Source organism: Trematomus bernacchii, unplaced genomic scaffold (assembly GCF_902827165.1).
Source record: "Trematomus bernacchii unplaced genomic scaffold, fTreBer1.1, whole genome shotgun sequence".
In the NCBI taxonomy this organism is placed as follows: domain Eukaryota; kingdom Metazoa; phylum Chordata; class Actinopteri; order Perciformes; family Nototheniidae; genus Trematomus; species Trematomus bernacchii.
The window spans coordinates 10,840,473-10,852,978 of NW_022987698.1; the positions used below are offsets into that span (position 1 = coordinate 10,840,473).

General features: G+C 39.2%; 1 protein-coding gene across 1 annotated transcript; it reads right to left on the minus strand.

Annotated features, from left to right (window-relative positions):
• Positions 1-3,735: 3,735 nt before the first annotated feature.
• LOC117489668 (immunoglobulin-like and fibronectin type III domain-containing protein 1) lies at positions 3,736-12,112 on the minus strand. The gene is made up of 23 exons (XM_034139134.1): positions 12,061-12,112; positions 11,799-11,921; positions 10,985-11,118; positions 10,737-10,836; positions 10,605-10,646; positions 10,479-10,524; positions 10,199-10,382; positions 9,980-10,093; positions 9,707-9,869; positions 9,314-9,586; positions 8,794-9,210; positions 8,578-8,702; positions 8,346-8,487; positions 7,926-8,219; positions 6,724-7,020; positions 6,449-6,628; positions 6,180-6,308; positions 5,783-6,091; positions 5,601-5,686; positions 5,289-5,481; positions 4,679-4,975; positions 3,832-4,158; positions 3,736-3,740 (listed from the first exon to the last, which is right to left on the minus strand). The coding sequence occupies exons 1-23, from the start codon at positions 12,110-12,112 to the stop codon at positions 3,736-3,738; spliced, it is 4,032 nt and encodes a 1,343-aa protein (XP_033995025.1).
• Positions 12,113-12,506: the final 394 nt, after the last annotated feature.

Genomic DNA, 12,506 nt, shown 5'->3' on the forward strand with positions numbered 1-12,506 from the left:
CAAGAAAGGGATTACATTTTAGTTTTTGGCATAAATCATAACCTCTTGCAAAGGGGAGGGAGAGAAAGCTAAGGCTTTCAAGGCGCACTGTGGGATGACCATGACTTTTGGATCTTCTGACACATGCGTGAGCTTCCTTACAGTACGAGTGGTCTGATGATAAAAATATAACTTCTGAAAAATGTAATAAAGCCTATACTTGTCATGATTGATGCTGTGTTGCCCCGTATACTTATTGATTTTAAGCTGACTTTGTTTTCTTATATCCTCAAGATTTCTCGATATCCAAATAATTTGGCATAACTATGTGTAACTTTTGCAGGTAACTTCCTGAATTAGGCGAGGTAAACCTAAGTTACAGAGGGATGTGGAGGTTGGGTTTATTTTTCCGTTTGTGTTTGGGCTTTCTTTTGGCTGTTAGTCATGTCAGCCAGTTTTGTCGTGCTTGGAACAAGAGCTTAGTGTTGACAACCAAGTATGCTTGTGCTGACACTCTAATGGAATTATGAGAACAACAAAATGTTTCATAAATGGTTGGATGCACTTGATAGAAGACGTTTCTCCTGTATACCATGTGATGCATACCTTGGCCAGTGGCCGACACATCCGCCACTTTAGATCTTTTGAACATCTTGAGTCCTTTGGTTCCTCGAGAGATTCAGCAAGATTGTCTCAACTGCAATAGATAATAGAAGCGATTAAAGTCAATGTGGCTCGTCTCATTGACAACATCACAATTAATAATTGACTGGTAGCTTCCAGGAGTTCTTTTGCTTTAAAGTTGTTGTTGTTGTTGGACTTCTTATTGACACCAACTCAAAATACAATGTGTTTATTGGGTGTCAAAAGAGTCTTGGATGACTATTATAACATTAACAACATTGTGAGATCCTCACAAGATGTCAGCCCATACTTCTTTTCTTTCTTTCTTTGGTCTTTTAAAGTTACAAAATATCTGGTCATCTTGGAATTAATGCTTTATTTTACTAATATAAATTACATTAAGTAGTTATACAGGTATAGATACTACATTGTGGTTTTACTGCCTCAATTTTGGCAATATATTTAGAAATATAAAAAAAAGCACGAATACAATAACCACATGGCTGTTGGTTTTATGTAAAGATGTGGAAAATCATGATCACATCAGGCACACAGGTGGCTATTTTCAACTGTATTAACCAAAGGTTAAATTGCATTCAATTGAACTTTTACTTTTAAAATAATTTCCTCTAAGTCACAGTTCTTAATATTGTTGTTGTTTTTATCGTTACTTCACTGCCACAGGCTATCTTTATTGGTTTATGTTGTTTTACTGTTCAGCTTCACAGGTAATAAGATTTATGTTCATTGTTGCAAAATCTCTTGAGCTCGGCGTAGCCGTCATCTGCATTGATTTCATTCTGAGTAAAAGTCACAGCTACAGCAGTAGGGAAGTGTTTCTATGATTAAAAACCACCTTTAGTCAGTTATTCACTTACACAAAAAAACAAAAATGTGGTATTGCTTGTTCCAAGCTGTATCCTTAAAAAATGACCTTCAAACTCAGTTTTTTGTTTTTGTTTGTGGGTAATCAAAGAAATATAAATGTCTGGAAAACATACTTTCCAATCATTTAACATGCAGTGTGTTTCTGTTGTAAACACAAACCACCTTGAGGATTTAACCTTACAAGTGAGAATTCATTTGGATTCCTCATGGAGTCTGTGTTGCTGCCACTTTAAACCACAACCGGTCCTAGTGTTCTTAGTAATAACAGAGCTATGCTCAGTTTGAGCACGATGTTGTGTGTTGATATTTCAACCAGTGCAATAAAAGTGGGTGATGCGTGGCCCCGGAACCATGACTGTTTCTCAGGCATGGGAAGCTGATATGAGACGCTTGATGTTCTTGAAGGCATTTACTGGGCAAGGTCACTGCAGTCAGAAGCTTTGAATTCTTCCCTGCAACACAATGACAAAACAACCCGACATTACACAACACAACACTGCAACTTGGACAAAGATAACCCCATACCTCTGTTGGCAACTTTTGTTTCACTTATACTTTATAGCAAAGTAAACTGCATCAACCTTATTTAGTATAGTATTGAAACTACACTAAAATTGCTAAAAATCTTTCTGGCCAATTGGTGAAAAAGTGTCTTCAGTATTCATTGTTTTAAGATGTCAAAGAAAAAAGATGTCTTAAATGTGTTGGATTAAAGGAAACCAAATGTTTACAGCCACTATGTGCAATGTTTTCCTAGGCGTATCACAACAAGGATTTGCAAAATATTAGTGGTATGTAGTAAAAGGCTTTTAAATGTCAAAGCTACACTAAACTCCCAGTGAAGAGTTATGTCTTAAATACCAGGATGCCATGTGGCCACTGACAATATGAGTGTGCCCTACGACTTAACGCAGAAAGATGCACAGTTGTCTGCATGGTTGCACTTTGGCATGCCCATGACATTTTTGTCATTTATGACTTTCCATAACAGAAGTGCAATAAGCTTTTTAAGTGTTGCAAACAAGAGCTCACAGTAAAAGAACATTTAAAGCCATGGGACAGTTGGCCAAGTGGAACCAGTGCTTGTGAAGTTACATAATGGAAAGGGACAATAAATGCCTCACATTATGTCAGGGCTACTGTACATGGTAAACTGAATGTATTTGCAACACCCAACATACAGAGTCAAATATTGGCTTAGTAAAGCCAACCATTTTTCATGGTTAAAATACTTGATACATGTGTCAATCAGAAAATCTTGAATGTCTTATAACTGTGTAAAATTATGGTACTGGTTGACTTTATACTTGTGATGTTATTTAGGGGAGCATTTAGTGCTACTAAATGATGAATGTTTGAATTGTACCTGAAGGCACAGTAAATGCTGCGAGAGACAATGCCAGGTCCTGAGCCTGGTAATCGAAATGTTTAAGTTTGATATTCTAGCCAGGGTTTTTTGTGTGCGTTTTTTTTTTATACCCGCACTAGATGTTTAGTTCTATCCATTGCACTCTATTCAAGTATTTAATGTGGCTTTTTGAATAGATTGCCATCATGATGTTGACATTTTTGTTCTTATACCTTGACGCCGGCGACAGGTTGTCCTTCTGTCTCCTCCCGTTCTTGTAAACTCAAAATCCTTTGCTTTAAAAGTTATGACAATTTGTCGAAAAGGATTCAATTATAAGGTGATGGCATTTTGGCTAAATTACAAATTAGGCTAAAAACAGGCAAGTAAGACCGTTTCTGCTAAACAGGAAGCATTTATTTACATTTTGGCAATACGATTAATGAATCAAACAGACAAAAACTCAGTCAAAGCCAATTCTGTCATACCGTCAATTTTCCAAGATGTTTTTACTTCAGAGAGGCCAGCATAGTTTCTGTTTTAGCAGAGAAAACAAACTCTGATTACAGCTCAGCGAAAGATAGGTCAATGAATAAACATGTTTGGATGCAAGATAAGCATATCATTACTGTTGAATCTCGGATGTCTCTTGTCAGAGTTCTCTTTGCATCCAGTAAGTAAATCAGGTAAAATTCGCACTCAAAAACAAGAAGATCTAGTATGAATCCATGCTTTTAGATATCCTTCTTTGTTTTTTATTTTTTCTCTAAGGTTAATTTAAACACATTAATATATTCATTCACAAAAAGGTTTTAAAAATTGGCAAATCCTTTACTGGTAATTCTATTATTCAAATAAAACGGCCGTCTTCCGAAGATCAAGCCCACTGCATCACTCTAATCTGAAAAAAAGAAGGAGAGTAGGGAATTATTAAACCATATAGCCTGAGCAGAATAATTTAAATGCAACACAGACATTTGAATGTGTTTTACCTTTAACAACAAGTTTGGTTGAACAGTCCACTCTGCCCACTGAGTTTTCTGCAGTGACCATGTATTCCCCATCGTCATTGGGCCCAACTTTGAGTATCACCATGGAGCAGACCCCGCATGTGTTCGATATGAAGTAGTTAGTGTTGGTGTTCAGGCTAATGTTATTTCTGTACCAGGTAACATGGGGTCGGGGGTTCCCTGTCACTGCACAACTCATGTAGCACTCGTAGCTCTCTGGACTGTTGTGCTTTTTAAGTGGGACAGAGAATGAGGGAGGCGTGTCGAAGCTGCACGTTTTAGATTCAGGAAGGTTTAAAGAAAATGTTTCTGGAAGAAAAAAAGAGAAGGAAAGAACAGTTACACGGTGTAATGCCAAATGATGAAAACACCTTCCAATGTTAAATTATATTTAGCCTCTTTTTTGATTAATTTCCATTTAGTGTATTTCGCAGAACATTTTTCATAGCAATTACTTTTAAATTGTACTAATCTTAATTATTTTGCAGTTGATCAATTGAATGATTAGTCTATGATAATATTTTTTGTATTGTAAAATGTCAATTTTTCCAAACACGTTTTGACAGACGAAAGGGACATCTTATTTGATCTGAATGACAGTCACAAACCCAAATATATTTGATTTAGAAATGGCAAGAAAAACCTGAAAATCCTTAAATTCGAAAAGCTAAACCAGCAAATGTTTGGCAATTTGTTTTATGAATGGCTGAAATGATTAAGCAGTTATCAAAATGGTTGCTCTTTGATTTTCGGTTGGTTACCTAATTGATTAAGGAACTATTCTTTACAGTTCTACACCAAATCCTTCATCACTTTTGGTAAAACCTACCTTTTATTTTCTTCACTTCCCAGAATGGTGACTCAGAGGGTTCGGAAAGACCCATGTCATTCTTGGTATAGACCCGGAACTTGTACTGCGTTCCTGGCATGATGTTGATGATGGTGTACTTGTTATTGAAGAGATGGTCTGCCACAGTTTGCCAAGTACACTTCACAGAATCCCGCTTGGTGATCATGTAATGCAGCCTGTCGTCTTTCTTCTCATCTGGAGAGGGATCCCAGCAGACTGTCACTGTTCCCGACACGTTCTCTTCCAGCTCCACGGGGCCCGGGGGCTTGGGGTCATCTAGAAACAGGTAGGAATGATTATTATTATTATATGTCTTTTTATTATTGTTACCCTATGCACCCTTTTAGTGCAAAGTGAATACAAAAGGTCAATGCCTTTCTTTTAGGAAGCTTGATTAAAAAAATTCAATTGCACCCTAACATTACTTTAATAGGCCTAAACTTTAAATTCTGGAAATATTTTTTAAACTTCCTCCAAAAACCAGCAACTCTAGGAAAGGTCTTTCAAAAAAACAATTGCAAATCTGTAAACCGTCGGTGCTCATGTTACTCTTATTTATTGCCAGTAGTTTAACTTCTTTTTATTGTACCTGTGACTCTTATCTCAACACTTGAGGTCTCCTGACCAACCATGTTCTTCACAATGATTGTGTAGATCCCAGTGTCCTGCCGCTCTGATGAGGGGATCATTAACTGCGATGAATTGTCTGAGTTGCTCACTGTCACATTCTTGCCGACAGGAAGGCCGTCCTTTAGCCATTTGATAATCGGTACTGGAGAGGCCTGCGAACAACAGCAGATACATAGCTTAGATACAGGGTTTAACTTTTTTGTAGAGCAGAAGGCAAGTGTCAAATTTGAATGTTTTTATACTCTTTTGGAATTTATAGAATATACTGTACCACAAAGTTGAAGTTGACTCGAGCAGAATTTCCGGCTTTCATTACAATGAAGTTCTTAATTTTTTTGTCGGTGAATTGTGGTCTCACTGTGAAAAATGTGAAATGTTGGAATAGTGATTACATGGAGAGAAATGGAATCAAATTGTTTTACTTCAATATGTGAACAATTTCCACTGACTCACCTGGAGGAGGCATTGCAATGATGTAGTTGTCTAACTCTTGAGGCTCACCGTCTCCACCCTCATTGGTGGCTACAACTCTCACCCAGTACATGGCCATAGACTTCAGACCGATAATAGTAAAGGATGTAACAATGATAGGACTGGAGTTACAACGACTCCATTCTGGGTTTTCTGCTGGTCTGAGCTCCACAAAGTATCCTTTGGCCTCATCTTGGACCCCTTCCTCTTCCGTGGGTTTGGTCCAGCCCAGTGATAAGGTGGTGTATGTGGAGTCTGTCACCTTCAGGTCAATGACCTGACCAGGAGGCTCTGAAAGTGTAAACATTAAGGCATTAAAACATTGAGCAATTAGCTTTTGAGAAAATAACAATTGAGTTTTTATCGACATATTACTCACTCTTTGGATCTCTTGCAAACACAAATTCAGAAGGCGCACTTGCCTCTCCAGCACCAGAAATGTTGATAGCTGATATACGGAACTCATACTCGAGGCCTTCAACAACATCCTTACATGCATACGTTTTCCCTGTTGGTGTGACAAAAAGTATGGATAAGACTATAATGTAGAAAATAACAATCTACTGTTTCACATTCGTACAACATGGGTATCCAAACAAATAAATGCATTACATTTTGAACACAGTCAACATTTCTAACAAGCCTTACCTCTGATGGGCTGATCGGCTGGGTGGACAAAGCCCCACAGATTACTGCCCTTCTTGCGTTTCTCAATGTTGTATCCCAAAATGTCGGTTCCTCCGGTATTGGTAGGTGCATACCAAGCAAGATTGATACAGTCTTTGAAAGCACTTTCAATTTTAGGTATTGAAGGAGGTCCAGGGTAAGCTAAAAGAATGAAGACATGTAAAAGATGCCTTTGTATCGGCTACTGTTTTCAGGACAATGTAAATACATTTTGGTCTGCATGTAAGAAGACTTACCCTTTGTCCCTGCCTGGATGTCATCGGTCTCCATCAGGTCACTGATGCCTTGATCAGTTTCTGCCCTGATGTGGTAGCAGTACTTTCTGCCATGATCCACATCAGTATCTCTGTATTTAGCCTCTGGTCCAATCTTGCCTAACTTCTTCCTGCTGTTACGGCCAATTTGCTGGCGCTCCAGGATGTAGTCGGTGATAGGAGAACCTCCGTCATCTTTGGGATTCTTCCATTTGATATCAATACAAGTTGCATTACTTTCAATGATATCCACAGGGCCCATGGGTGGTGTTGGTCTATCTGTAGTGAGATAAAATAATAAAACACAAAAACACTCATATCCACGTCTGATATTATGTTAAAGGCCCCATGACATGCTTTTCCAGTTATTACCCGTCCCCTTGTGTGTTATGTAGCTTTTTATGCATGTAAACGGTCTGCAAAGTCACAAACCCTCAAAGTACACCCTGTAGCGAGTAAAACTCTAACACAGAAAATACCTGTCTATGCTGCCCCAGAACGCCTCGTTGGAGATTTTTCTTTTTCCATTTTTTTCTTCCGGGGCATACTGACGTAACGCTGCGGAGCTCCGCACACACACACACTCGCTCAGCCTTATCTTTTCTCAGCCGCGGTGCTGCACGGAGCTCCGTACACACACACACTCGGAGCTCAGGCTGTGAGTGTGTGTGTCTGCTCAGGCTGAGCTCTGCGGTGTCTCGCTGTCTCGCAGACCCCACGCAGCAACCAGGAAACTACACCAGTAATACAGCTCACACTATTCGCTCCTCGAGCCTCAAAGGGTCGAGCAGCGAGCCCCGCAACGTCCCGCCAACACGGCACCCAGACCTCACGCAGCATTCTCATCTGTTTGTCATTACTTTTGTCATTTTCTGGTTGCTAACGCCATTGTAACACACAAACACTGATGTCCAGCTGTAACGGTGGTTGACTCATCAGAACAGAGGGGGGGGGGAGCAGGAGCTCCAACAAGCCGTGTAGGACAGAGAGTGAATACACATACTATACAGAGATGCTGTATGAGAAACCAATGTGATTTTGGAACATTGAACAATGTAAATCTATTCTAGTAGACCTCAACAATGGAATTATGAGCAGTAGAAATGCCCATGTCATGGGACCTTTAACAACCATCAGACAAGTGATGAAGATTCAGCTCTCAACATGCATCAGAGAAACCTTACCTAGAACAACAAGCTGCGTGATCGCCTCAGTCGTTCCACATTCATTTTTAATCTTAATCTTAATTTCTCCTGTGATTTTCCGTTGGCACTTGGTAAGCACCAGGCGGCTATTTGTTGAAGACCTCTCGATTCTGGTATGGGATTCCTCAAACAGTTCTTCTCCCTCGTTGTACCACTGGATCTTCATGGGTTCACGGCCAACAAAGGACAGCTTGAAAGCAGCTTCTTTCCCAGTTTTGATTACGACAGGTTTCATAAATTCAGTAAGGTCATCAGGGTTAATTCTTGGAGGATCTAGAAGAAGAAACACCTATTTTAACTGAAATTGTAATTGCTGAGCTAAGAAAATATTATTGTTTTACTATTCCTCACAATGGCTGCTTTATTTGGAGTACCTCCAATTAATTCTGATTACCGTACCTTCAACACATAGCGAAGCTTCTGTTTTACGCCCGTCTGCTTCACAGCGGTACTTTCCAGCATCATCTTCTTTGCAGTTTTTGATAATTAGTTTGCGGAAATTCCCATCTTTAACAATACAGATATCATCTGAAGCTGTGATCTGAAATCCAAACACAGACACACACATATGTAAATAAGCTTAAATACGAGGGTTATAGTGAAAGCTATTCCTTTATCAACTCTTTCTCACCTCTTTCCCATCTTTGTACCAGAATGCTTCACAGTCCTCACTGCTCAGCTTGCAGACCAGTTCTGCATCCGTACCAATGATTGTTGTTACATCGGACATTCCGGCAGTGAAATATACTCCTGGATCTAAATGGAAATAAGACTTATTGTTAACTGAGAACAGAAATGTAACATCAAAGCAGTTCTTGGAATAGAATAACTATGTTCAAATGCTTACCAATAACTGTGTCAGGGACAAGTGGGCCTGTTCTCACTCTCTTTCTTCTCTCTTGAGTGGGCTCTCCTTCTTCCTCTTCTTCAAGTTCAGCAGGAGGCTCAGCTGTTTTTCCCACCTTTTCGCCCTCTTCAATAATCTCTTCCACCTCATCAGTGGTTGCTTCTCCTGCATTCAATGCCTTGGCTTTGGCCTCCGCTCTTGCTCTAGCTTCGGCCTCGGCTTTCTCCGCTGCAGCTCTTGCGGCTGCTTCAGCTGCTGCTGCTGCTTCTGCCCTCGCCCTTGCAATAAGCTCCTCTCTCTCTTGCATTATCTTAGCCTGTTGCTCCTCTGCAATCTTCAAAAGATCTGCTCCACCACCACCTGCTATGGTTGTTTTGCGAACTTTCTTCTTCCCTTTTGTGGCTGGATTCTTGTCAGCTAATACAAAAACACAGAGTACCAGGCAATTAATGCTTTATTTGACATTTTCAATATTTGGTCATTTTCGTGTTATAAATAGATAGAATATGTAAAAAAGTACCTTCCACTATAAGCCATGCACTGCAGGATTTAAGTCCAGTCACAGCAGCATAAATCCCTTGTTCCACTACCAGGCAGTCCTTTATCACCAATGAGTGAATCAGCATGTCCTCTGAAACAAGGATGTCATATTTTTCCCCCTGCTCCAGTGGGACTGTCTTTCCCAACCAAGTGATCCTTTTCATTGGTTGAGATACGACACACTGAAACATAGCATCCTCTCTTTCCTCTGCTTTCACGTCTTCTAACTTAACCAAGAAGTCCACAGGGGGAGCTAGATGAAAAACAAAATAATTATTAGTATAATAACAACTCATGTACCTATCATGGCATTTTTCATTTTTTTTTTACAATTGTTTATTATAAATGTAGTACATTTGGTGTAACATCTTACGTTTGAACTCAGTCGAGAAAATCTTAATACCATCCACTTCCACTTGGTATAGTCCTGCATCGTCTTGGTCAACACCATTGATGCTAAACACAAACTTCTTTCCCACTTGCTTCAGTCCATGCTTTATCTCTGTGTCGAGATCAAAAGGTACCATAACTCCATCCTGTAAGCCGTCATAAACATTTAGGAAATATGCCCTGTTTTAGAATACGCAATATGACATTTGGTGCTTTTAAATATTTTAACCATTGACAAAAAGAGTAAACATCTCACCTTAAATAAAAAGATTTTGCTGGTAGGGTCTTTAAGAGACATTTCAAGTTCAAACTCTGCGCCACCACCCGGCTTCAGTTCGATGGGCTTTAGGTTACATAGCCTTTCAACCACCTGTTGTTATTAGGAGGAAAAGAACCCAAAAGGTTTTAGAGTTTGTACTACAGCATGTAAGGTTACAAAGGATTATATTTACATTCGGATGAAGCTGAAACATACCTTTGATTGCTGTTCCTCCCTTTCAATCTTCTTTGCACTTAGTTTATTTAAAATCCCTCGATAATCAGTGACACCATACTGAGCATAGATGGACTCATAATCTTTCTTTTCTGCACTCAACAACAGTTCCCAAAACTTGTCATCGATTTCAGGTTTTTTGTCTTCTTTTGCGTCCATGTCAACCCTACAAAGAGATAGACAAATATTATTACAATTATATGTGGCTAAAAAAAAAAAATGTCGTCCTGTATTTTTTCTCATTCTTAAATATACTCCTTACTTATTTTTTAAGGCCTTTTTGAAGTCTTCGGGTGTCTCTCTGACAGCTACAACAAAACCAGAATCATGAATACTTTATTTGAACAAGTAACTCTGCATTATTACAGATTAAATGTAAGACGTGTACCTGTCCTTGATTCTTGCATGGCTCTGGCCTTCTTAAAGCCAACTATAATGGAAAAGTGAAACGAATGTCATTTATCGTAAACATTTGATTTGATGCAATATATAATGGAAAAAGAGCAACAAAGTAACTGACCCTCAATAACATTGAGCGTAACCGTAACAAACGCTGTTCCATATTCATTTCTGGCACAACACTTGTAGGTGTCAGCTAGGTCCGACGATACACCGGGCATCTAACAATCAATAAATGATGATCAGTATTTTCACATAAAGTATAAGGGCAGCTTATTTATCATTCCAATGTATTCATTGCTCTGCTAGTCTTCCTTACACTTGTAAGTTATGTCACTAACATTTTCATGACATGTTCAGGGATCTCACCTGCAGTTGATATTCACCAGCGCCTTCGTCCACGACTTTGTACCTTTCTTCAGTAATTTCCCCATTATTTCTCATCCATGTCACAGTTGGTGTTGGGGTGCCCACAACAATTGCTTTGAAGAATGCCAATTTTCCTATAGAAATGGCAACAAGAAATTAGCAATATGTTACCATCTTATACAGTACACAGTTCAGACCTGGCATTAAAGGGGCCCTATTATTTATGCTCGTTTTCAGGTTCCATATTTTTATTTTATGCCTCTACTGTGATATATTCACATGCTTTAATGTTCAAAAAGCCCTTTATTTTTGAGTGGGAGAGAAACTCTGGCCTTTGCAGACCATTAACAGGCACAAAAACCTACTGTATGTAACACACTACATGGAATGGTAAACCCCCAAAAAGCATAAAGGGGCCCCTTTAACAAATCAGACACTCACAACTCTAAGTATGTCAGTTCACACCTGGCGATAGCAAGCGTCTCCACATACTGTACGTCTCAAGGGACCACTCGTAATCCTATATCACCTCCCTGAACTATATTCAAATAAACACATTGAGTTTTATTTAAAGAGAATTAGGAGTAGCTGCTTGCTAAACGCCAACGATTAGCAGCAACATTATCTTCGGTTTTGTGTGACATGAGCAGAGGAATTGATCGTTTTCAAGGCTTTAGCAGCACCATATGCAATCTAACACTGCAGATGCATATCGGACACTGTTCCACCATCTTATGAGCTGTGTGGATCATGTCTATCAGTGAGTAACAGGAACACAAACACAGTTGATGCATCTGGGTACACAGAACCTTACCTTCTTGAATAGTTAGAGCAATGGGTTTCCGGGTGAAATCTGGGTTGGTCATGCCCTCAGGTAGTTCTTCCACATGCTGGGTGATCATAACTCCAGGCACCATTGACTTCACTTTTATTTTCACTGTCATAAAAGGATGCATTATTTACACAGAATGAAGAGATTGTGAGTACAGCTTTGATTGAAGTTCATATCATGTTTTAAAAATACATTTTCACATACTTTATTGTTTGGTAGTTATTTGCATTCAATGACTACTTACCCTGCCCTGGAGCCGTCGGCTCCTCATCCTTAGATCTACGTATTTTAAACATCTTGATTTTCACAACAGCTTCTCTGTTGATGCAAAAACAATTTGCTTTTAAAACTATATTCTTAATAAGATAACACTTTTTTGTTTGCTTTTATATCTGGTCTTCACTTTGATGGTTTCTTGGGTTGTATAACAGGGTCTCCATGTCATTGCTGACACTTCCTAGAGTTTCAATGTAGTCTGAATCTGTTAGTACGGCTTGACCACATCAAATTCCCCATCTGTCTCCCATGCATTCAATCTCATCCAGATGTTCTGAATCTGTAATGGGTATCACTTATCATTGTTTAACTAGTGGCTTAAGGCAGTATGCTGGCTTTTACAACAAGATGCTGATGCATTTTAATTAAAGCCTTTCCTCTGAGAGACAGTAAAGATGTGGTGAGAAACAATTT